At 41.4% G+C, this 26,879-nt stretch overlaps 1 protein-coding gene across 9 annotated transcripts in view; it reads left to right on the forward strand.

Annotated features, from left to right (window-relative positions):
• Positions 1 to 26,879, forward strand: part of ACACA (acetyl-CoA carboxylase alpha) — a 331,795-nt gene that overhangs the window by 282,860 nt on the left and 22,056 nt on the right. For all 9 annotated transcript variants that reach the window (XM_054456897.2, XM_063655503.1, XM_063655506.1 and 6 more), the window contains 7 exons: positions 3,899 to 4,042; positions 4,631 to 4,751; positions 8,321 to 8,417; positions 11,486 to 11,582; positions 12,623 to 12,758; positions 20,831 to 21,008; positions 22,446 to 22,558. In XM_054456897.2, coding sequence (XP_054312872.1) covers positions 3,899 to 4,042; positions 4,631 to 4,751; positions 8,321 to 8,417; positions 11,486 to 11,582; positions 12,623 to 12,758; positions 20,831 to 21,008; positions 22,446 to 22,558 — 886 coding nt within the window. The remainder of the gene's footprint in view (positions 1 to 3,898; positions 4,043 to 4,630; positions 4,752 to 8,320; positions 8,418 to 11,485; positions 11,583 to 12,622; positions 12,759 to 20,830; positions 21,009 to 22,445; positions 22,559 to 26,879) is intronic.

Below are 26,879 nucleotides of genomic sequence, written 5' to 3' on the forward strand. Positions count from 1 at the left end.
GTAGCATCTTTGGTGGAGCCTTTAACAATTGTGTCTCTGCTAATCACCGGCTTTTATGTGGTGCCCATAATTCTTAGGTCCGCCGGCTGCAATGAATGAAGTACTGGATGAGGCTTAAGTTTATATTGAGAATGAGTCAAGATCCTCTTTCCTCTCAGATTCAGCCCTTATTCAATTCTGTCAGCATGGCACTCTTCAGCAGAGGACCCCGAGGTGGAGCCCATTCCTAATATTGCATGGTACTGCTTCTCCACTTAGATCTGGAGGGCAAGAAAGTGAGGCCTCAGGAGAATCACCTCTGTTTGACTCAATCCTGTGTTTAAATGATTATTGATGCTTGCTGGACAGATAAATTAAAAGTTTGTATCATCCAGTAAGTAGAATGTAAGAGGAATATATTTGGGAACTGAAACACGGCAAGAAATGCGTAGGTCAAAGTTTTTTAAGAGTGTTGAACGCAGCTCACCTACTTCATGAAATTATGTTGATGAGAGTTGTTGACCCCAGGTTTTTCTGTAGAAGGTCAGTAGGGCAACCTTGAGGAAGACAACAATGGTTCTAAGTCTATGTGGGCTCCATTCATCTTCCTAGATACCGATGAGGGTTTGTGTAACTGTTATAGCATGATCATTTCAGAGTTAGGCAGAATGGATTTTATCCTAACCCAGATTCTGCTTCCTTGGTTGGAGCTTTTGTTGTAAAGTATTCTAAAATCGTTAAAACCACTTGAGTCAGCAACGACCCCTATAAATCAGGAGCTATTGTGTGCGCCCTCATTCTACTGGTGCATACTCCAAACATGTGGTCATTGAAGATGAACTGGAGGGTACTGCTTTCTCTTCACCGATAGTTAAGTAGTTATGATTGTTAGCATTTGTTTGTGATTAGTGGAGCAGTTTCATTTCTGTGACCATCCCCACCCTACCCCCCATCTCCCAAGATAAGGCTGGTCAGAGAGTGATATTGGGATACTCTTAGTCTATTCTGTAATTTTTCTCCTTAATTTCCGAATTAAATGAATTTTCTCACATGACAAACACTTCTTTAGCTCAGAAATAATGTTCTTGGTATGTTAAGCCCTAGTGAGGTTTCTTCTAAACGTAGGAAAGGAGAGATGTAGAAATACTGCTGCCTTTTCAGAACAATGCCAAAGCATCAGAACCCGAATTTTAATTTAGCTTGTAAACAGAAGAGTACTCAGTTACTGAGCCTACCAAGTTTGCCTCCCATTATTTTGTAAAAATACGGGCTAGAATGGATAAGTGGCAGAGGATCACTTTTAAATGAGGAGGCAAAGACATCAGAAGAAAGTATGTTTAAACAGCTGAGTGGTCCCTTTTTCTGAGTGTAGTTCTTCATTGGTCCATTATTAGTTTTGGAGATGTGTAAGATTCTAAGTGGTTGGACATTATCAGGTATTAGAGATAGGAAGAAAATAGCGTTTCTGAGTAGAAAATGGCCCCAGCTCTCTCTTCTGGGCAACAAGGAGTACTTGGCTCCTGACCTAGATTGTGAATATCAGATTTTCAGGGTCAGCACAGTGTCTCCTTTTTTATTCCTTTTCCCCCTATCCAATTTTATTTTAATAATTAAAAATACTGCTGATCACACTGAATGCCTTCTAACAGAGAAGCAGTCTGTCCCAGAAGGACCAGTTGTGGGCCATCGGGTTTATGATGACCATAAAACCAGAGCCAGATCAGAGCGTGGCCTCCGTAAGTGACAGGGTTTCTGCCTCTACCAGGCTCCCGCCTCAACAGACTGCTTTGGATATTTGCTTTGGTTTGGATTTTTTGTTCTGTTTTGTTTCCTGATGCATGTGTGAGTGTGCATGTGTGTGCACATTTAAAGATATAAATGAAACAGGTATGTAATGCCCTCTGCCTGTTAGAAAGACTAAAGCCATAAAAATAACAAACGGCGTGTATTTGCTAGAATGTCAAAGTTATGAGTTTATTTTGTAATGATGTGCTCCTGCCTTCATGAGGTAAACTGGCCGTGGCGGAGGTGTTATTAGTAATATGGACTCAGCGGAGCAGAAAGCCGAGTGACCGAGAGATCAGTGTATCAGTCAGAAAGAGGGCAAATGGAAAGAGACAGCAGGAGAATGAGAAAAGAGCCGCAGTGCCTGGGCTGAGATTAGAGACGGACTGAGAGGCGGATGGGAGCTCAGTGGTCAGATACCGTCTCCCCTGTTCACGAGGCTCCTTCAAAGGAGCTGCCAGCATGTTGCTCAGCTTGGGGCTGCCTGTAAAGGCTTGTTCTCTGCGCTTCCTTATCAAGGAAAACAGTAATCTAAGAGCAATTTTGCTTTCCATATTCCTTTCAGAAAAGTATCTTATGCCCTTCCTAGCTGAAGTTAAATGGAATCAAGGCCAATTGGGTCACACCGAGGCTATTACTTTGGTCACCAACTTCCTCCACCTTTGGAGGGTCCTGATGGGGATGCTGACCCAGCATGCAGGGGGAACCTCTCAAAGCTCCTAACAAGAAGGGGCAAAATGGGAATATACAGGCAGACTTTGCTGGCCCTTAGTTAGTTAGATTCTCCCCAGAGACTGAAAATGAATACACGTAGGGAAGAAATTTTGTACTGTCATTATTTTTTAAAGGAGGAGAGGAAAGGAAAAAGAAAAGGTAAAATACAGTAAGCACTCTACAACTGTTTAGAGCTCTCCGGGTCTACCTTAGATGACTGGCAATTACTACACACTCAGCAGTTTGCAATAGTCAGTGATCAGGCTGCCCGGCTTCCATCTGCTGGGTCAGAAAACCTCCTTCCCTGAAAGAAATTATTAACCAGTCTTCAAGGGAAAAAGAAACCCTACAATTTCCGAGTCCAGGAATATCTTTTCTTCCTCTTTTTTTCTTCCTTAAAGGAAACTTTGTGGTTTCCAATTGCAGGTGCCCTTTGACCTTACAAGGATTAAACTCCTCCAGGGATATACCAGGGATTGAGGCCCTGAACTCCCTGGAGCCTTGGAAGGGAAGGAGGAGGGGAAGCGTGCTTGGGTATAAATCACAGCCCTGCACCCAGCACACAAAGAAGACTTGAGACTTAGGGGTTCATGTATGTATCATGAGTTGCTTCAGGATTTTGCTAGCTTTAGGTCTTGTGCGTGGAGGCCAGTGTTAGGTTGGTGCAAAAGTAATTGTGGTTTTGCCATTAAATGACAAAAACCACAATTACTTTTGCACCAACCTAATAAAAATCAAATATAAGGAAAAAAATAAGCCTTTTTAAAAATGAGGAACCTAAGCCCCCAGAGTTTCTTTAACTGAGACTTGTCACTAAATATTGTTGAAAGACAGGCATGTTACTTTTTTGTGTCTGTGCGCAAAGAGACTTGCACGCAATGAGGTAGCCTATGCCTCTGGGTCTCAGCCTTACCCACCACTGCAGTTTCAGCTGAGGGTGGAAGTATGCTTTGCCTATCTGTGGCAGCTGGTGGAGAGAAAGGGGCTTGCTGGTTTTAAAATTGCAACCATGAATGTGATTGTTAAAAGTATTTTTTGTTTTCTTTTTTTTTAATCTTTTATTTTATTTTTATTATACTTTAAGTTTTAGGGTACATGTGCACAACGTGCAGGTTTGTTACATATGTATACATGTGCCACGCTGGTGTGCTGCACCCATTAACTCGTCATTTAGCATTAGGTATATCTCCTAATGCTATAGTAAGCCCTCTTAGCGCAGGTGGCAGCGCGTCAGTCTCATATTTTTTGTTTTCTAAGTTTTCTTTTTAGGAAGAAGATTCAGATAGTCCCTCAGAACAACCCATGGAGACTGAAGTCTCTGTTTTGTGGAGAAAAGAACCCATTTTAGTGCGACTTGTGAAATAGACCATGCCTTTATTTCTATAGAGACAAATGTCTTTTCTCTTGCTCATTTCTCTAGGTCCTCGGGCGGGAAGTGTACACCTCCAATAACCAGCTGGGGGGCATCCAGATTATGCACAACAATGGGGTGACCCACTGCACTGTGTGTGATGACTTTGAAGGGGTTTTCACTGTCCTGCACTGGCTGTCTTACATGCCCAAGGTGAGCCCTTCCTACCCAGTACTGACATGGCCTGCAGAGCCTGTCATTTCCGCCACAGCTCACTGCCTCTGTGTTTGTCTTGTCTTTATGGTGGAGGAATTTTTTTATAAAATATTTCTCTGAAAGCTATTGATTTCTCTTTTCCTTACAGCCATATTTTGCCTTCTACCTTTAAAATGTCTCTGGATTTCATTTGTTGGGCCCCTTTCTAATGTCTTCCAGCCACGGAAGCCCTCATGGCCTACCTAAGGCTCAGATCCCAGTATATTAAGTTCCTCCTCATTGTGGGTTTTCTCCTTTGTAATAGCCATTCATTCCTCAGAGGAGCATCCCAGAAAGCATGGGCACACTGAAATCAAGAGTCAAAACACACCGCTTTGTGCCAGCCTCCTAAATGAGACTATTGACCTATACATGTTCCTTGGGCCTGGCACATACGTAGGATTCTTCCAGCTGAAGATTGGGACTATTGGGTGTAATTCCATATGTGGGCCCTGCTGTCTTTGTCTATAACTATTGTTGCTGAGTTGGAGTCTAGGACTGTTGTTGACTGATTGCTGTGCTCTTTCTCTTCCAATCTCCTTTTAGAGCGTGCACAGTTCAGTTCCTCTTCTGAACTCAAAGGATCCTATAGACAGAATCATCGAGTTTGTTCCCACAAAGGCCCCATACGATCCTCGATGGATGCTAGCAGGCCGTCCTCACCCAAGTATGTATATGTTTGAGGACCCCATAGTACCTGGCTCTTAAGCTTTTAGCGTTCTTTTCAATCACTATCCAATTCCTGAACAATCACATGTGACTAAGAAAACAGAGCTAAGTACCTAGAAATGAGAAAGACCTGAAAACCAACCCTCTGAAGAAAAAGGTGGGAAATCCTTCATGAACAAATGAAAAATAAATAAAATGAGATTTCCCAATCACCCATTGAGTCAAGCAGTGCAGTCACTAATACATGTCTTCTGTTTATTCTGTTATTAAAGCACGTATTACTTAATGGGTTCAAAGACTTTAAACAGTTCAATATAAGCCATAAAATCATAGAATTATAGGACTAGAATCTTCAGTCATCTAATCCCTATAACCAAAAGAGATTAATCAGTTTCGTTTTAGCACACGTCTTTGAGACCCTTCAGTATAGAATATGACTTCACTCTTCTCAGCAAGCTCTGAGCACCCACGCTGCATGTGCCCTTCTTTTCTTATGATATTGGTAATGGTATTGGTACTTGCTTTAGTAATTAATAGAAGGCTACTTTGTAAGCTCATTTATTCATGAAGAGATTGTCCAGAACTTTTAATTATATAGATACATGGAGTGAGAATAAGCCCTCCCTCCAGATACATCTAATCTACTGCTTTGTCTTTTACCTAACTTAGAAACAAAACAGGAAAAAGAAGTAACTCTGTGTACATTCTCATTTATCAGTCCATTTGACTGTTCTAGCAAACTTTACTTATCAGGAGGTTATTTTGTGGAGCACCAAATCCCTCTGCTGTATTTTGAATCCATTTTTTCAAACTATGTGAGGAAGCATTTGTTCTTTTTTGCATATTTATTGCAACTATTTCAAAGAAAGGCTATATATAAAAGTAGAAGAGATTGCAGAAGGTATTTTATTAAGTGTAAAAGTCATTGTGATTTTGCTGAAAGAGAGGTCTTCATAAGGAAGACCTAATAAACCTTTGTGGGTACCCACTGTAAGCCAGGTGGGACTGTAAAGCACTTCCATATACGTTATCTTATTTGCACTTACGACCTCTCTTAGGTAAAGAAAGATAACTGTTTTACAAAAATCAGAGAAGTTGAGTGATTCGTACAAGGTCACATAGCTATTACATAGCTATTATATTGTTTTTCTACAATATCTACATTAGACTTTCTATTATATAAAAACATGAGAGAAGTGTTTATTTTAATTTATAACTTTACCTGTTGTCTTCAGTGCCGCTTTTTGTTAATTTTAATGAAATGAAATAGTTTTTCTTACATGCCTGGAAAATCACCATACTAATCTTCTCCCTACCATTCTTTTTTTTTTTTTTTTTTTTTTTGAGATGGAGTTTCGCTCTTGTCCTCCAGGCTGGAGTACAACGGTGTGATCTCAGCCCACTGCAACCTCCACCTCCACTTACCCCTTCTTTCCCCTTCTTTTTGTGCCATGATTATGATAAGAACTATGAGCCTAAGATTACCTGTCAGTCTTTTTTTTTTTTTTTTGAGACGGAGTCTCACTCTGTCACCAGGCTGGAGTGCAGTGGCGCAATCTCAGCTCACTGCCACCTCCACCTCCAGATTCAAGTGGTTCTCCTGCTTCAGCCTCCCAAGCAGCTGGGACTAAAGGTGCGTGCCACCACACCCAGCTAATTTTTGTAACTTTAGTAGAGACGGGGTTTCACCATGTTGGCCAGGATGGTCTTCATCTCTTGACCTCGTGATCCACCCACCTCTCAAAGTGCTGGGGTTACAGGCATGAGCCACCGCGCCCAGCCACCTGTCAGTCTTAAAATGCAGGACTTTTCTGGGAATGAAGTGAGCCTCTTTACTTCTAGAATTTGGAATAAGACTTAGTGAGTTTTTTCCTGGGAAATATGGGAGGCCATCTTAGCCAGCTTCTAAGGTTCTGCATCGGAACTGGGTAGGATCTACTCTCTGAGGACTGTGAAGCACAACTACAATAGTCAGTGACTCCTCCTACCCCTAGCACGAGAGTTTTTAAAGAAGAAAACATTTCCATCTTGAACTTAATTCTGTAGTTCCAAATCCCTGTTATTGAAGTAAGAATTAGAAAATGATCCAAAGATATAAAGTTAAAATTCAGTATTCTGATGAACCTAGAAATTTGGTTTAGAACCTTCACCAAAATTTGAGCCCTTCTTTCATGGGTGAACAGAAGTATGTGTGTGTAGGTGGGCATTATCCTGGCCATTATTAATGAGATCCACAGAATAAAATGAAATTTTTGATAAACTAAGTTTTCTGTTTTTTGGATAATATTTTTTCATTGACTCCCTAGTAATTCATCCTGCTGTCTATGTGCAGCTAACACTCGCTCCCAAATCGAGTGACTTCAGATTTTAATTTAGTAGAAGTGTTAAAGAAAGCAGATGATTCCCTGTGATAAGTTAAAGCAGATATCTTCTAGGTGAAAAGTTAAAGTCATTTATTAGAGGAGATAGGGCTGTGATATTCTTCAAACTGACGCCCAACACAAGACCAGAATCTAAACGATCAGCTTTGGGCTCACGGATGGAGAGATAATTTTGAAATGGATGATCACATTTTACACTGGGGCCATAGAGGCAAGGAATGTAGAACACAGTAATTACAAGTTTAGTCTTGATAAAACACTCTCCATCCTGTTTAAGTCAGCAGAGGTTAGCTTGCTCAGATCTCCACTTTTAATTGGTTTTGGACTTGGGTTTTTAGGGGGTGGAGGGCCATGTTCAAATTAGAAGAATCACTGAAAACCGTGAGCTGAGAGGGCAAACTAGGAAACGGTTATTTGCAGAAGCTTTTATGGGGCTTTGGTCAAACATTCATACCTGTGGAACAACAGTTTTTTTCTTAAACTAACATGTTGAAAATTTTGGGTCTTGCCAGTGAAGAAAATTCTATGTGCAAGGAAGATTAATGGCATTAAGTATGTGCATCTTAACCATTGTATTTTTACTATCTGTCAAGAATATGTGGCCCTTTTTTGTAGAAAGATTATACTTTATCAGCTGTTTAATAAAGTAGATATATCTTGTTGCTTTTGTAGCAGAGAAACTGAGTTCCTATTTTTCCCTCCAAATTTGGATCCTTATCTGATCATTAATACTTATTGTTTGGTTGTTTTCAGCCTTCAGTTAAAAGAAAGTCAGTGAAATCAAACAAAATTGTAAGGCAAGTTTTAAAATAGAAATAGACATTTTGAAAATATCTTTAATGACTTGGCAGCCTTTTGACAAATGTTTGTAGTGTCTTGAAGAAAGTCAAGTTATTTATTTAAAAGCATGCAGACTCTCTCTGCTAGCTGAACCCTGTTGTTTAACAATAAATTATGCTTTTGCTGATAAATGATTCTTTTTATGCAGACTAGCAAATGAAATAGGAGATGATGTCTGAAGGCAGATGAACATTCAGCTGCCTAATGCTTCCATCTATTATAATTTGGTTAAAAACAACAAACTCCCCAAAATAATCCCCCAAACCACCTTAAATTCGTCAGTTCCAGCACATTGTCAATGGATTCACTGTCCTTATTCTCCGTTTTCTTTCTTTCCTTTCCATAGCCCAAAAAGGTCAGTGGTTGAGTGGCTTTTTTGACTACGGATCTTTCTCAGAGATTATGCAGCCCTGGGCACAGACTGTGGTGGTTGGTAGAGCCAGGTAAGAGCTCTTTTGTTTTGGCAGCTCTTTTTCCTCCCAACTAAAAATAAGAAAGAAAGAGCCATGGCTATATAGATATATACCAATAATGTTGTCTTTGTCTGAACTGTCTGAGAATATTGGATTATAGCCATGCCCAAGGCAGAATAATTGGAGTGCTGGTTCTCAGTTGCCATTTTGTGTGTCACTCCAATGATGCGTTTAATCTGAAGGCTAATTTTGACAACATTTCCTTTTTATAATGTTTCAGGAAAAACACTTTGGGAGCTGTAAAGCCCAACTACAATAGCCAGAGCCCACCAATGACTTTCCCTCTCCCAAAGACAATTTTCTTTCAGGAATAGGTGACAAATGATTCAGAGACTCGTCTGCTTTTCTGTGTAACTGGAAAGAGGTTCTTCATGGCACCGAAATTATTTAAGTGACAAATGTACTATATTGGATTATAATCAGATTTGAATTGCCAAAAAAAAAAGTTTACCTGAAACAAGAGTAAAATAAGCTGAAATAGGTTGCCAAGATACCTACATTTTTCAAGTGGGAAATTGAAGTTTCTATTAAATTTTAATACCTACTCTAAGAAGTGCTTCACTCAACAGCAAGCTCTGTGCAAAATAATCTGTAGCGCTTGCTACAACGAGCTATAACGAGCACCTGCCACGACTGATCTTAATCTAATTCTGCACTGCAGAGACATGCTGCTGAGGGACCGCATCTGGAGCTCACCTTCCTCTGGGGGCAATCAGTTTTCCTTATCTTGGTGAAAAGTGGCACCTGCTCAAGATTCTCAAACATGCCACATTGGGTTGAGATTTAGATTCTAGCCTTGAAAATAATTCTAGGCTCTGTGGTTCTCTCAGTACAGCAGGTCAGCACGCCTCCATGCTGCCTGTGACAAGAAGCCATCAGAGGGCAAATCCCACAGACAGGGTCTTCCTCTGTGACTCTGAATAGGATTCTGGCCTGGAGTCAGCTCAGACTGAATGTCCCAGAGCCTACCTGTCTGTTTTCTTTAAAGTCTCAGGTCTTTTATCTCACCCCAGGCTTCTCAGTCCCAGTGAGAAGTATTCTCTGTGCCTGGTAAAATTCCCACTGGGGAGCTGGAAGCAGGAGATACACTGGAGCGAGAACCCTGATACTCGACTCCTGTATCAGCTTGTTAGATTCCTCACGGCACACTAAGACCAACTTTTTTGAGATTTATCTCATCTATTCTGCTTCAATTTTCCTGTCTGTGAAAAAACATGACAGATTTTAAGTCTCAGAAAGCCAAACCTTTGTTAAGTTCTTTAAGATCCTCCCATGGGAAATAAAAGAATAATACTTTACACTTATGATTAGAAGGATAGAGATTGCTTTGCGACCAAGATCAGTCAAGCTTGGCTTTGGTTAGCTCTGCCATTGTTTATTGCAACACTCACTCTGACTTCCTCCTTTCTTTCCATCTGACGAGTTCTGGGCTTCTTACTCCAAACATATACACATACTCACAAGTATATAAAACACAAATGGAGCTCTAGCTTCTTTCAAAAGCAATGGCATTTCAAGAAATAAATATAAATGTATTCTTCTGGGATTGTTACTGTAAGTGCTGCCAAAACTCATCTTTGGTATGTATGTTTGGAATATGTGTGCTATTGGCTGTAAATTGTCTTTTATTATTCCATGGCACCTTGTCCAGGGACACACTATAAAACAAGATGTAGCATCTTCATGTGCTAGCCTGATAAAATTTATATGAAGTATAATAGAAAACAGAAGTTGTTCTGAGCTGTTTTCAAGTTCAATAAATAACTGTAATACTCAGATAAAGATGTTCTTTATTAGGTCACATGGGCCCTAATATATAAGTTATAAGTTACCGATTTAGGGTGGCTTTTGCAATTACAAGTTTCCAGTTGGATTGTTAATCATTGTGAACGGAAATATTTCGAAACCCTCCTGTGTACCTCCTGCTCGTTGTCTGGTTGTCTAGAGGGCTTTTGATTCTGATTCGGTGCAGGCAAGTGACAAGGGGGTGGGTGGTCTCCACTCAGGCCCTTGTCAGGCCTCTTGTGATGACAGGAATCCATTTTCACTAGCCAATTTAACAACCAAAGGCCATCCGTCATGGAAAAGTTTGTTATGGAGATGCTGTGAGAAATGAGAGACTATAACCCATCCCAGCCCCAACCCCAAGGAATGCAACAGTGAGAATGAAGACTGCATCACATTTTCCAGAGTAAAGACTCACCCTGTACTTTGTCTTGCTCTCTGATTTTTCCTAGAAAATCTTTATGAGGACCAAATTGGGAAGTCATAGTGGAGTATAAGGTGCAGAGGCTTTGAGCTCCTAAACAGTTTTTTAAATTAACATAGCTTTGAGATTAAATATATACTTCTAATATAGACTTCACCAGCATTACTACTAAAAATTATCCTTGTCCCATTTGTCTTTTCCAAGGAAGGAGAAAATTAAGGGCTTGTTGATCCACTTCCGTATTCTTGGCATGTGTTTTTCATCATCCTCATAACATGCCTACATACTCCCTATCCACACACCCAATAGTAAGACCTATTGTACCCTCAAATCTTATCTGGAACCACATTATTAATATTCCATAGAAAACTACAGCTCCATTTCAGCAAGGTCAGCCCTCATTAAAAGTTACTGAAAGTCTCAGATTCGTACTGCCTTTCAGACCATTTCCTACCATCTTCACCAAGGAGATGCTCTAGAGTGAACTGAGAAATTTCATTTAGCAGCCACAGGGGTAGGGATGTGTATATGTGCTAGGCTGTTGAGTCTAAATGCAGAGGCTCCCCTAGAACAGCCCTTGGTTTGAATTTATCTTGTGTTGGGACATTTCCGAATAGAAGTGATTCTGAGGGTGGTTTCCCACCATATTTAGAGAGTAAATATCAAATCCATAGAGTCTCACATTTAACTCGTAGAAGAATCAGATTTCCCCTGCTCTCTGTGTTTGTTTCTAGTTTTTTCCCCAATGTCTTGATTTGGGATTGGAAAACAAATGGCTAGCTATAATGTTGACATACATTGGGTTCTTATGTGACTCATGTTTTATCAGGCTAGGAGGAATACCTGTGGGAGTTGTTGCTGTAGAAACCCGAACAGTAGAACTAAGTATCCCAGCTGATCCAGCAAACCTGGATTCTGAAGCCAAGGTAGGCCACCTCAAGTACACTGGGGGCTGTGCTTGGAGGGTTTTTCTCTTCGCAGTGCCTGTGAATACATCGGGAACATTGCAAACCATCAGTTTTAGAGGGAAGGGCATCAGCAGCCTTGAATGATTTTAGAACATCATGTGCTCACTTTTAAGGTGAGTCTAAACGGACTAGAAGCTAAATCTGCCTCAAAAATTAAATAAGTCTTTACTGTAGTCTTCTCGATGCTAGAAAATAGTATACTTTTGTTGGGGAGATGGTCTTACAGAAAGGCAGCTGAGATAATACTGAAGGCTCTTTGGTCCCCTATTCTCTGAGTATACATATGGAAGAGCTACAGCTAGAGTTAACGGTGAAGTCTGCCCTAATGCCAAGCGTGAACACCACAGCCCTTTTTTTTGAGACATGGTTCATGGCCCAGGCTGGAGTGCAGTGGTGTGATTTTGACTCACTGCAGCCTGGACCTCCTGGGCTCAAGGGATCCTCCTGCCTCGGCCTCCCAAAGTGTTGGGATGAGCCACTGTGCCTGGTGCCATTTTTTTTTTAAAGGATGGATTATATTTTCACATCCTGACACCATTCAGGAAGTGAGGGGTCGGGGAGGCCAGGGAGGAGACTATTCAGCAGTGTGACATCAATTGTCTCTTCGTTAGCCACAGTACAGGAAAATGCTATACTAAGCACAAAGGTGAAAGGACTGGGAGACTATGTACAATTGACTTGCTTTAAAGAGTAACACAATGGAGCCATTTTAAGTAGCTTTTGAGAAACCTAGAACAAGGGTTCTTAGGACTGCATTCTTCCCTTTTGACTACACAGTTGTTATAATCAGGACTTAAAAAGAATAGTATTTGACAAGGTCAAAGATCGAGGATCCTTTCTTCTTTTTTACTCCAAACATGATGATCTTGATGAACAATAGTTTTTGTTGCTCTGATTTTTAGTTTTCAGTTTTAAATAAGTAAAATCTTGTTCACCTTGGAGAGATTTCCCCCTGGAGCTGTGTTGTTAATTGTGTCTTCTTTGACTTTTCCCAATAGATAATCCAGCAGGCTGGCCAGGTTTGGTTCCCAGATTCTGCGTTTAAGACGTATCAGGCCATCAAGGACTTCAACCGGGAAGGGCTGCCTCTGATGGTCTTTGCCAACTGGAGAGGCTTCTCTGGTGGAATGAAAGGTGACTGGCCCGCCTGTGGGCTGGAGGGGCATCACTGATTACTGGGCACTCTGCGGCAGAGGGAGGGTGTAGATTCAGCAGAATCTGTGGGTGTCCTAATAGCCTAGGCTTTTTGGGGACTCTACCCTCTCTGAGACATCTTTTGAGTTGCAACTTGAATGGAAAAAAGTACATTTTATAATTCCATACAGAATTTCAGAATAATCTACTACTAGTGTTATTGAGGTGACCTACTGTTGTGGATCTCGCTCTCACAGGTGGATGCTGGACCATTCTGATGGTGCTGGGGAAATAGGATTGTGACTCTGTCCCTCTTTTCTGGGCATATACTTTGTTGGTGTTATTCCTAATGTTCTACAGTGACCAAGACAGATACAGAAATTAGCATTTACTGGAAGAAAATGAACAAATTCAATACCAGAGGCTGTTCTTTGTGGCAATTTGTGCTATGTTGTATTATTATCTAACAACAGCCCTGGGCCTGTGGCTCCAGCATATTAGACCTTATTATAAAGGCTCTACTCCATGCTATGGGAATTGCTAAGTAATTAGGCAGCCAGTATCACCATTTACGGAGAATCCTTAATGCGTAGAGCGACTGTGGACACTACAGGGAGAGCCAAAGGAAACACTACCTCTTACAGTAGTGAAGCCCTCTGTCCCATGGCCAGAGAATTCATGGCCATGCTAAGCCAGAGACTACATACCTGGAGGGTATGAGAGTATGCTAAGTATCAATTCCATCTGACTTGGGGAGAATTTGGGGTTCTAAAGCAATAGGATAGGGCCAGGCGGGGTGGCTCACACCTGTAATCCCAGCACTTTGGGAGGCTGAGGCGGGTGGATCACTTGAGGTCCAGGAGTTTGAGACCATCCTGGTCAACATGGTGAAACCTTGTCTCTGCTAAAATACAAAACTTAGCTGGCGTGGTGGTGGGCCCTTGTAGCCCCAGCTACTCGGGAGGCTGAGGCAGGAGAATCACTTGAACCTGGGAGGCAGAGATTGCAGTGAGCCAAGATTGTGCCGCTGCACTTTAGCCTGGGCAAAAGGGTAAGACTCCGTGTCAAAAAAAAAAAAAAAAAAGGAAAAAACAGTAGGATAGGTTAGGGGAAGGAGGGAGGAGTAGAAACTGTTGGAGTAAATAGTGATTAGAAAATGCTTAGGATGGCCAGGCGTGGTGGCTCACGCCTGTAATCCCAGCACTTTGGGAGGCCGAGGTGGGTGGATCACCTGAGGTCAGGAGTTGGAGACCAGCCTGTCCAACGTAGTGAAACCCTGTCTCTACAAAAAATACAAAATTAGCCAGGTGTAGTGGTGCATGCCTATAATCCCCAGCTACTTGGGAGGCTGAGGCAGGAGAATCACTTGAACCCAGGAGGCGGAGGTTGCAGTGAGCCAAGATTGCACCACTGCACTCCAGCATGGGCTACAGAGCAAGACTCCATCTCAAAAAAAAAAAAAAAAAAAAAGAAAGAAAAAGAAAAGAAAATGCTTAAGACATACAAAATGTGAAACAATGAACTCTCAATAGGACACTTAAAAATAGCTTAGGGCAGAAGCACCCCCAGCCTATGAGGGAGGAAATGCCTGGGGAAACTACCAGATGGTCAGTTATGTGGCAAGAGGGATTTGAAATTTTTGCCGACAATTTTTCCTTACTTGTCTAGGAAGAGCCCTGTATGGCCAGGCCTCCTTGGCAAAATGTAGACTAGGTTGATTTTGTGTGTGTGTGTGTGTTTTTTTTTTTTTTTTGGTTGAAAAGTTTACCTTTGCCTGTATTTGCTGGAGAACTACCACATTTTATACTTTTCTTGGGGGAGACTTGGACTATATATCCAAATTAATATTTGTATATATTTTTTAGATTATCAAGGTGAATTATTTTTTGACCGAGATAATAAATTAGTGGAAATACCGTGAGAAATTGAGAGTATACGGTTAAGTCAATCCTACACATTTTTATTGAGTTCTGTGTGTTAGGAACTATGCTAGCCACTTCAGAGAACAAAAATAAGTCAAAATAAGTCAGAAACAATACATTGCCTCACAGAGACAAGAAAAATGTCTTGAGCAAAATGATAAAGCCATAATGTATAAACAAAATACCAGGATATTCAAAAGAAGATGGTAGTAGTATATCAAAGGGTAGGGGGGCCTGAAACCCCCTCATTCATATATATGAGGTTCATTCAGCATTAGATTTCACTTGATCCCAAATTCCTTGGCTCTAATGTTTTTGTTGAGACCTGGGAGAGAATGCTATGCTATTACTCCTTACTTATCTCTTTGTGGGGGGCCCATTGAGAATGTACTCTTCCTGACATTACTTCAGAGTGTCACCCTGGATATTTTATCCTAACTGGAGTTCAGAGTTCAAAAGTTTCCAATGTGCCACTTCTGGGAAAAGCTTCAATTCTGCTACATATTTTGGCTCAGGCCCAGATTGGCTGCCGCACTGTAACAATAAGAACAACAATTAAGATTCATTGAGCTCTTTTCACCAGAAACTTGTGCTAACAATTTTACATGTATTATCTTACATAATCATCACAAGCACCTCTAAGGGGTAGGTTATATTGTTATCCACATTTTACATAAATTAAGATTTATGTAAATTAGGTTAAGTAAATTTCCCAAGCTCATTCAGCTAAAAAATGGCAGAGTTGGGAAAGGAAGGTGGATCTGTCTGACTCCCTGTAACACAGTTGGCTGATGTGATGTAGCTCCCTGTAACACAGTTAGAGCCTAAAACCAGAACTAGATCTACTAGAATATCCCTATAACAGAATGTCAAGGTTCCTGAAAAAGTTATTATCCACCTACTTCCCCTCTACTTTGGGGATGTCCTTGGTTATTGTGAAAAGAAATTTCAAGAGCTCAGAAATGAGTTCATTTTTTATTGTGGTAAAATATACATAATATTTATCACTTTAATTATTTGTAAGTGTACAATTCAGTGGCACTAAATACATTCACAGTGTTGTGTAACTATCACTGGTATCTACACCCAAAACTTTTCATCATCCTCAACATAAACTCTATACCCCTTAAACAATAAGTACCCATTCCTTTCTCCCCGCTGCCCTTGGTCTGAAATGAGTTTTTGGCCTGATATATAGACCAGGGCAAGTTCTGTCTTAATTTTGGTGCTGATGCATCCTTTTACACCTCGTGTAAGACAAATAAGACTTAGGGAAGATAGAGATCCCTGTGAAGGTAGGAAGGGGAGGAACAGTGCCTTTCATATTTACATACAGGTCAGGGTGTTGTATTATCTCATGTAAAGGGACCTAAACTGAGGGCCTCTTGTCATTCTTCACATCCCTTGGGGAGATGTTTGCAGTTTTGGTTTCAATACTGGCTGGGGATTATGCAGGGAGGGAAAATAAACAATTATGCCATCCCTCAGTGCACACAAACACACAGCCAGGAGCCGACTGCACTGTGGGTAAAATGACTCCAAAATTGTGTGTAATGAGTAGGAAAAGATTAGAGACAGCTCTTGCTATGCTGAAAATTGACATTAGTGAAGGGAAAAAAAAAACTCTTTACTAGTCGGCCTAGGAGGTCTAATTCGAGCAGTAAAAATATAAATAAATAAATAAAAGCACGTCAAGATGGTATTGGTGCTTTTTTTCCAATGAGCTCTATCTGGCCGGAAGGCTATTCAGCATAATGCAAAATTAAATTATAAAAACTGGCTGAATATTTAGATGGAAGAGCCATTTGGAAGCAGTTTATTTAGACGAACCAGCAATGACCCACAACAGGGAGACATCAAGCGTGAAATTTACTAGAAATTAGCACCAGGGTCCCAGCCTCAGCATGAATAGCTTGATAGGATGCAAATCCCAGTGATATTAAGCTGCCTCACTGCTGGTGCTACAGGGTCACTCTCAGTTGGCTTTTCATGTTATACTTACTATTTTTTCCTGGGACAGGTTATAAATAACAATAAAAAAAATTTATTGAAAACTTTAACTGGAATGAAAGTCTATTTTAAAGTCTCTGATTACTAGGATGTTGAAATACAGTGTCAGGCGATCATAATGAACTAAGGACAGACATTATGTATATGTAGCTTGTGTATGGCTAATGTTTACCTTCAGTTTCTAACAGATGATCTTGCCCAAGCCAATAAGATCTGTTTCATTTTCAAGAGTGTGGGACACTGTAGAAACACTGTGCCACCCTGTTCCCTTGTTTGATACACATGGCTGCCACAGTTTATCCATGTTTATAACAATAAAAGCCCTAGGCAGGATTGGTGCCTAGGTGCTGAGAGCACACTGCAAAGGTTGTGTGTGATCACCATTCATGCAGATGTGCTTTGCCCAGCATGCTAGAAAACTCCAAGCTCCCGCCTCTCCAGTGAGGGAACCTATCAGTATTTTCCATTCCCAGTTGCGTTTCTCAGGGCCTGAGAATTGACAGCATATGCATAGCTTTAAAATTCTGTAGACTGATTTCCAACCTAAACCCTTGGGGATCACCCCTCCCCTGCTGCTATTGGCTGTGCTTTTGCTCTGTCTCTTAAATAGGAAGGGATTTCACACAATTGTGTGTCAGATTGTTGCCAAGTGTTTCAACCTGCCTTTCAAAATAAGTGGTTTGGGGCAGCTGCAGTTCAGTCTGAGCATGTTGATTACAGAGTTTATTTGTGTGTTTGTTTATATTTTAATAGCCTGCCTTTTGGGTGTTTTGATGGTTGGGCTGTGGGTCTATAGGTGTTCCAAGTAAGATGGAGGCAATATATTAGTCCCAAACATGTCAGCTTTAACAAACCCTGATGCTCCTTTCCTACTCACAGTCTTGGGGCCAAAAAATACTTGTTTGGCAGTCAGATCCAAGCCTCACACAGGCTGATAGTGTTATCAGTATAGTTTTGAACATTTCTGAACACAGAGGAAATCCAGCAACAGTTGGGAATATTCAATCATGTATTCAAGTCTCTTTTTCTGGTTTTATTTTACTCATCATATTAGATGTTGGAAAGCAGAGTACCTCAGTCTCATGCTGTCTCTCCTAGCAGTAAGAATGAAGTAGTAGAGGCTGGGCACAGAGGCTCACACCTGTAATCCCAACATTTTGGAAGGCCGAGGTGGGCGGATGGCTTGAGCTCAGCGAGTCCAGTCTGGGCAACGTGGTGAAACCCTGTCTCTACAAAAAATACAAAAATTAGCTGCGCATGGTGGCACACACCTGTAGTCTCAGCTACTTGGGGTGTTGATGGAGGAGGATCGTCTGAACCCAGGAGGCAGAGGTTGCAGTGAGCTGAGGTCGTGCCACTGCACTCCAGCCTGGGCGACAGAGCGAGACCCTGGCGCCCCGCTCCCCACCTCAAAAGAAAAAAAATCAAATGAAGTAGTAGAATGTGGACATTAGGGCCAACAAGATCTAGATTTGAGTCTTATCTCCACCACTCACTCTTATTTAAGCCTCAGTTTACTCACCTGCAACTTGGATATATAAACAAGATAATGTTCTGATGATTAAATGATTTATATGTGTGTATATATAATCATGTTCCCTGGTACACAATAAGCTAGCCATGATGATGACAAAAAGGAGCCCACGTCCATTTCATAAAAGTAAAAATCGCACACACACACTCATCTTCATTCAAAACTGTTTGTATATACCATGAAATCTAGTATTTTTTTTAAATAGATGAATGAAAATACATTTTAAATAAAGTCTCCCCTTCTTTTTGGGATGTCAATCTGTTAATTATAATGCAGAGATAGATTTTGTTGTAGCTAAGTCTTTAACAAGAAGAAGTGAGTAAAAGAGCTGGAAACTTTGTCTTCACTTACCTCTAACTTTTTTTTTCTTTTTCAGGTAGAATGACTTTTGTGCTGTCTTTTATTGCTTTATTTTCTCCTTTTATCTATACCTTCCATTTCCTGTCTTTGCATGATATCATTGAGGGACACTCTTTTCTGTTACTTGTTCTGAGACTGTACTCTTGGCAGCACTGAAAAATGTACTGCTAATTACACAATTATTTTATTATGTAGCACTGGTTGAAATATCCACTAAAGAATTAATTTAGTTAAAATAATTTGAACTGAGCAATTATTTTCATAACTACAGAATTAGCATAAAGCGCTTAAAGTCCTTTATTCCCTGCTCTTCATACAGCAGTTGTGTAATTAGCAGTAAATTTTTTTGGTGTTAGCTTTTCTCCCAAAGGAATAAATGTCTTCACCCTGATCATATACATGGAGTATATAATCATACACATTCCACATAGAGTAGGGAGTATTTTCTGGGGCAACTTGGAATTTCTGAAGTCTTCACAGACACACCAGGTTGGGGCAGTGGAGTATGTGCCTTACAGTGAACTATACTCACTGATGGTTTGTATATTAAGCCATTTTTACTTTGGAGAAGGTGGCAGTTTAATTTACCAGTAACTACAATGAAAGCAATTTCTATTTGGTTTGCTCTTAACTTCCTGAAAAATGCTTCTTTGCCTTGGATTCCCGGAATTGATTTATTCCAAATTGAGATCCTCTCTTTGATAAGAAAGTTTGATCTCAGTTGAACCTGTTATTTGGTATTTAGAAAGCATCCATTGTGGCTCCACTGAAGTACTCATTAAACATCTGGACTCATAAACCTAAAGCTTTAGCAATGGACTTCAGTGATCTGGGAAATGGGAAGTCCATAAAAAGTTGGGAAATAAATAACTGATCCAGTTTTCCAGGGACTCACTTTATGTGTACATCATGGGTCCTTTCCTTCAGGCTGCTCCTGGCTTTGGAGGGATTACAAAATGTACTTTTTTTTTTTTTTTTTTTAAGGCAGGGCCTCGCTCTGTTACCCAGACTGGAGTACAGCAGCATGATCACAGCTCACTGCGGGTCTCGGCCTCCTAGGCTCAGATCCTCCCACCTCACCCTCCTGGGTTGCTGGGACTATGGGAATGTGCCACCATGTTTTGCTAATTTTTTTGTTTTTTGTAGAGATAGGGTCTCTCTCTGTTGGTCTTGAACTCCTGGGCTCAAGCGGTTCTCCCACCACAGCCTCCCAAGGAGCTGTGATTATAGGTGTGAGCTACCATTCCCAGTCTACAAAGCATAGTCTTTAGCAGAATGAAGAGGTGGTTCCTCTCTTGTTTTTTGTTTATTTTGTTTTATGTTGTTTTTGAGACAGGGTCTTGTTCTGTCACCCAGGCTAGAGTGCAGTGGCAAGATCATGGCTCACTGCAACCTCGACCTCTTGGGCTCGAGTGATCCTCCCACCTCAGCCAAGTGACTGGGACTGCAGGCATGCACCACCATGCCCAGCTAATTTTTTATTATTTGTAGAGACAGGTTCTCACTATGTTGCCCTGGTTGGGTCTCTTCTTCTCATGTGGCTGTGTGGTATTTCCTAAGTATTTTTTAAATTTTTCTCTCACTGGTACCCTATAAAAATGCAACTGTTAAAGAATTTGTTTTTCTTTCTCCTTATATTCTTTCCAGAGTATATAACTAATTTATTCAGCATTCATTCATTCAGCAGCTATTTGTTGAGCACTAACTATGTTCAGGCACTGGGCAGGGCTATCGGGATACCAAGATGAAAAATAGTTTTTGAAGATAAAATTTTTAAAGGATCAATTTCCATTAGCTGCACATTTGAAGAACTCATCCTATGCTAAGCATCATGAGAATAACTGAAAAGAGGTAGAATAGTTCCTTCCTTTAGTAAACTTAATGTAGTGGGAGAGCACATATTGACATGAAAAATACTCAACGTTTGTAGAGCAAATGTGAATTAATGTGGTGAAACCTGAGTACAGAAATTCAGAGAGGATATAAAATGGAAAGGCAATCTGGAAGACTTACACACTGTATCTTGTGAAAGACAGTGCATCTCTCTGTTGCTGTCCTGTGCTTTTGAAGATCCTCTGGAGTCTTGAATGGGATACAGGTCGATACTCCCTTTAGTCTTTAGGGTGGCCAAACAGGAGGCATCGTATGAGGAGGCTATTCATGGCCAGAGGTCCTGAACAGTGTTTAAAAGTACTGCTTTGAGGAAGAGAAATTTCATGATTTCTAATTTGTCTCATTCTCCGTAGATATGTACGACCAAGTGCTGAAGTTTGGTGCTTACATTGTGGACGGCTTGAGGGAGTGCTCCCAGCCTGTGCTGGTTTACATTCCTCCCCAGGCTGAGCTGCGGGGTGGCTCCTGGGTGGTGATTGACTCCTCCATCAACCCCCGGCACATGGAGATGTATGCTGACCGAGAAAGCAGGTAGCGTGCCTTCCACATTTCCATTCACTGCCTTTAGGGACCCTGTAGCTGTTGGTTTCTTCCTGGAGAATGTTATAGCCATGGCACTACAGCACCCACATCCTGTGATTCCAAACCAAAGCTTTTTCCTTCCATTACAGTCCAGGTCCTCACTCTAGCATTTTAGGAAGCTGAAGACCATGGTGTTTGTAGCACCCAAAAAACTGTAAGGGAGAACCTCAGGCTTGTTGGGAGGTGGTACCTGAAACTACCTAAATAAAACAGATCTAATCTGGCATTCTTTTGTAATCTGTTCTCACCTCTTTCCTAAGTAAACTTCAAAACGTATTTGACATTTTCCAAGGAAATTCTTACCTCCAGTCATTTTAATGGACCGGCCACTTCTCTCTTGTCCCCCCAAATTCAGCCTTCTATGTCAAAGGCTGCTTAGGAGAGTCCAGTAGTTTCACTGTCAAACCTCTAGGCTAAGAGGCTTATTATTTACATTCTGTACTTAGGGGTTTATTATTTTTTAAGTCCTAAACTCATCTGATATCAGATCAGAGACAATTCCTCTACAGACTTTGGAATCAGACTGTCTGGTTTCAAATCCAGTTCTGCCTCTTGTTATATTTGGACAAGTCTCATAACTTACTAAACCGTAGTTTTCTCATCTGTAAAATGGGAATAATCACAGAACCTTACTACATAGTAGATGGAGACTAGGCATAGGATTGTTGTAAGGATTTATACATAAGTGATTAGAACAGTGCCATGTACATAGTAAACATTAGCTATAATTTTTTTAAACTAGAAAGCTATGGGTTTTTTTTTAAAGATGTTTGGGGTAAAGTTTCTGGGGACTGAACATCATTAGTACGCACTAAAAGTAACCCTGAGACCTTTGACTCTGCTCATTTCCATAGCACTGGGCAGAATGTTTTACCTCCTACTTGGCCTGGCTTAGTGTGTCTGATCAGTGTCCTACAAGCAGACTGACAGCTGTGGTATAGGTGAGATAGATAGATAGATAGATAGATAGATGGGTGGATAGTATTGATGAAGTATTGCCCTTCATCATTGTACATCCTACGTGATGGAGGTGGTTCCCCTGTCACTGTGCCTACAGCATTTTTTTTCCCTGGAAAATAATGTGATTCCTGTTACTCTTAACAGCTGTAGGTGGTGGAATCTGTATTCTTCTCCCTTTGAAATGGAAGTCGACTGGTGTGGTAATGAGAATTATTTTAATTGCTTTTTGCCAGGCCTTTCTCATACCTCACTTAGACACTTCTCTGGTGCCTACTATTCTCCCCGGGGAGATGTCTGTTAACCATAGGTGGGCAAAATGATAATGAAGCTATTTCCTGGTCCACAAATTGTAACTGGCCTCATTCTGTTGTCTCCTTCCTTTAAAGTGTCTCTATTTCTGTTTTGTTTTCTTTCTTTCTGATCCAGGGGATCTGTTCTGGAGCCAGAAGGGACAGTAGAAATCAAATTCCGCAGAAAGGATCTGGTGAAAACCATGCGTCGGGTGGACCCAGTCTACATCCACTTGGCTGAGCGATTGGGTATGTCTGCTTGTCCTTCTGGCAAATCAATGAGCCATTCAGCTGATTTGTGATGAGTGCATTCATAGGCCAAGGGAGGAGGCACTGAAGCATTTGATCAAATTCATGATAATCTTTATTTACTGTCCTCTATATGGTAAGAACTCTGGTAGAATGAAATAGTGTGTATAATAGGGAAAGTGAGCCCTAAAAAAGCAAAAGTCACCTGATTTTTTTTCCTGATATTTCCTTAGAGTACAAAAAGCCCGTCTTTCTAAGATGTCCTTGTAGAGAATGATTAGCTAGAGTTGCTGCTGGGGGCAGGCCTCACCAGAGAATATGCTAGATTTAAATATGTCCTGTTTCTGCTTGTTTCTTTGGACAGCTCACTTCATTTCTGAGAGATGGGATAGAGAAGCAGGAGTCTTTACCCAGGCGGTGTTCCGGGGTCATCCTGAGCTAGAGAAATAGAAGTAAAGATTGCACACTGTGTGCTTCCAAACAGTAGCTGCCGCCAGAATAGCCCTGAGAGCAGGCGTGCTTAATGCTTCCAGCCATTACTCTGTTGCTCATTTGTTTTCAGAGCTTTTGGAAGCCACTTGCGATTTGAACATAGGACTAAACCATGGGAGTCCTGTGTTGAGTCCAGAGTCTAAATGAGTTTCAGATTCTTTTAAAACACTGATTTTCTGCCCAGGTCTCCCATTGAGCCCCTTGCTATGTTAGTAAAGATAATTGCTCGAGGTTCTTTTGTCAGTTGGTTTGTCTTGTTTTTGTTTTTTTCTAAAGGAACAGAGATTGCCTTTAAAAGGTAGTGAAACTCAGTGAATGGAGAAGAGAGATGCTAGCTCATTTATGTTCCAAATGGTAATTTAATTAATAGAGTACCATTTGTGGACTGTATATCCCCACCATCCAGAGACAGAAAAATCCCGTTTACCTACACTGTGGAGACTGTACATCCAGGCATTTGGAGCCCTGAGCCAGGTTGCCTGCCAAACACTGTGACTTGGGTTACAAGAAACCCTGTTTGTGTCCCATTGTTTGCCACTGGGTAACAGCCACCAATAACTCTAACTCACCACAGTCTGATCCTTTTATGGGGAATGCACACATACAAGAAATGAGAGTTGTTTCTAAAATCTATTGCCACCCAGAATTGTTGAGGTGGTTTTTTTCTGTTTTCCAAACAGAATAATTACTTCTGACCAACCCCATACGCTTTAATTAAAGTAACTGCAGCTCAAGAGCAAGTTACTTACAACTGTACATAGAGAGAGCTCTAAAAGCTTCAGCCACTGATAAGCATCTCACTTAGATGGCTCATAATTGCTCCCAGCATCCCCCGATTGTTGCCGCTGTGTTTACCACTAATTCCATACAAAGGCAGCAATGCCACAATTGCAGGACACAGCAAATTGCATCATTTTCCTTTTTCTTTTTTTCCTGTTTTTCTTCCTTTTTCTTTTCCTTTTTTTTTCTTTTTTTTTTTCTTTTTGCTGGTTTTCTTTCTGGCCAATTTAAAATTTGTCAAAGTCGGTCTTCTTCTGGATCACTGCCCTTTGATATTTCGCGCACTCCATTTGCCACAAACAAGCCGCAGGGCCGCAGTTCATGCTGACTCTAGCAGAAGCAGAGAGAGCTCCATTTATCTTACACTGCCTGCTGAATTCCTACTCATTAACTGGGGGTTCACTGCCTCTTTTTAACCCCCCAATGGCTGTTATCATCCCTTCAGAGTAACTGGGTGGTAGGGAGAGGGATCCTTTCTCCGTTTGCAGAAGGACTGGATGGTGAGGGGTGTGGGGATAAAGCTTCTTTCTCTTCAAGGAAAGTGATGTCGCTCCCACCTTCAACCAGCACCTTTTAACTTTTGAAGCACATGAAGGGGAGAGGGAGGAGACTCCCAAGTGATAGCCGTTTAATCATTTGTTACAAATCATCTCATTATCAATTTCCTATCCGCATTGGAGAAAACCATATTTATTTAACCTTGACCAAAATGGCACTTGAAAAAGGACCCTTAGTCTGCTAAATGTGAAGCAGGCTCTGGCCTAGGGCAGCTTGAGAACATGAGCAGTGGACTTGGAATAAGAATAATGAACTACGAGTCTTGTAAATTATTTAACTTCTCCGAACATCAGTTTTTTTCCAACCATAAAATCGAGATCACACCTCTGCCTAGCTAATATGAGGAGCAGATGAGCATGCATTTACTTCATTGCATCATTATCTTTCCGACTTAATCATTAGAAAAAGCAGATGGCCATGTTTGGTATCCAGTATTCTCTGTGGCTCAGTCCCACATGTGGAAATATGAAAGAAACAGCAGTATAGTCCTGTCTCTCAGGAATATCCTACACAGGCAGCTGTCTCTGCAACAAAGCAGGTCAGCCTGGATATAACAGGACATACTATGAACCCAGCTCCTTTGGGGTTCACAATGATTCTGGGTCTTTTAGCAATGCCTAGAACCAAACTACCAAAATTCTTTTTCACAAAGTGGGTGAAAATGGTCTCATTTTTCAGACTGGGAAACTGAGGCCAAAAAGTGAATCATCTAAGATACAAAATAAATAAATGTACATCAGAGTCCAGAATGGAATTCTGATTCTCTGTGTTCTCCTTTTCTCAGGATTTCTTCAGATTTTTTCCTCAGCTGAATACTGAGCCTGAACTAAATTAAACAAGGATTCTTTCCCTTTGTAATCTAAAGCCAATTCCACAGAGAAAATCTGATTTAGGAGAAAGCCTGTAGGAGTGGATGTTATCTTGTGTTCCCGTTCTCTCACCAAATCTGCCTCTTTACTGGGGAGCGTGCTCACAGATCACTTAGACAAACCAGCGCACAACTGATTGACTGTGTTCAAAAACATAATTACTCTGGGCACGGTGGCTCACGCCTGTAATCCCAGCACTTTGGGAGGAGGAGGCGGGCAGATCACCTGAGGTTGGGAGTTCAAGACCAGCCTGACTAACATGCAGAAACCCCGTCTCTACTAAAAATACAAAATTAGCCGGGCATGGTGGTGCATGTCTGTAGTCCCAGCTACTCAGGAGGCTGAGGCAGGAGAATCGCTTGAACCTGGGAGGTGGAGGTTGCAGTGAGCCGAGGTCGCGCCATTGCACTCCAGCCTGGGCAAGAAGAGCAAAACCCTGTCTTAAAAAAAAAAAAATCATAATTACTATGTATTTTATAAGAATGAGTAATATTTGACTTCTGAGCAGCTAACTTCATCTCTTCTAGAATTTTTATTTTTTTAAATGGCTTTTGTCATCTTACATGGTTTGGGTGGAAAGATGGTGAAGTACTAGTTTGCAGGTCTGTGATTATAACAGAAAATATGTAAATAATGCCTACACTGATTCCTAATAGAAGTAAAGGGAAGAATTACCTCAGAAAGAAAAGTGAACAAAGCCCAGGCCCCAGAGTCTTGCATTGCTGAATCAGTTCTGACCCTGATTCACAGAACCAGGGCTTGGTAGTCATTGCAAGGAGAATTACTTCCTACCATTTGATTGCCTTAAGGAAATTAAATTTCTTCTCTTGAAATGGAGCTGCAGCCCTCCAAGTCCTTTTTGTCTCTCTTTGACATCCTTCTACTGCCTCACAAGGCCAGGAGCAGGGAGAGTGGCTGTGGAGCTGGGCGGCCTTGCTAGCCTGGCCTCTTGAGTGCTGTGACCTGAGGTCCTCTCCTGGATCCTTCCCCTCCTCTTGTGTTCGGAGAGAAATGACAAATCAATTTAGATGGAGAGAGAACTGTCCAGCCCAATTGTGAAGCAATTGTAAGTTCCCCACTGCCCCACTCTCTCAAAACGAAGAGCACCTGGGCAAAGGAGCTGCTTGGGGGAACTTGGTCTTAGTTGTGGCCCTGTTCCCAGGCAGCTGGGCAGCCTGCCACGCAGCACCGCACTGCGCCCACACAGAACATGCCCTGACTGCCTGCCACAGGGAGCAGCAGCATGGACTGAGTGAGCAATGCTGCTGGCCCTCGCCTGGTCCTTCTAGGCCTGTCCACACCCACCATGCCTTCAGGGTCAAGGTTGCCCCAGGTGCAGATATGGAGCATTGTAGTGGCAGGTGAGGATACGCTTCTCTGTAAAAATCTTCAGGAATGCCTTCCTCGCAAGCCTTCTGTAGCAGCCAGAATGACAAGAAAAGGAGGTTCCCTGGGCTAAGGGGACTTAAGGGTTAAGCTGCTTTTCTGGCAGAGGTGGTCAAAGTATCTGAGCTGTGTTTTTCCAACTCTTGTGTCCATCTTCGAGAGGCTGAAAGCTGAAAAGAGCCAGAGTTGCTTGTTTGAGGCAGAAAGTATGTCTTTGCCTAGAAAGTTAAGACTAG

This window comes from Pongo pygmaeus, chromosome 19 (genome assembly GCF_028885625.2).
Source record: "Pongo pygmaeus isolate AG05252 chromosome 19, NHGRI_mPonPyg2-v2.0_pri, whole genome shotgun sequence".
Taxonomy (NCBI): Eukaryota; Metazoa; Chordata; class Mammalia; order Primates; family Hominidae; genus Pongo; species Pongo pygmaeus.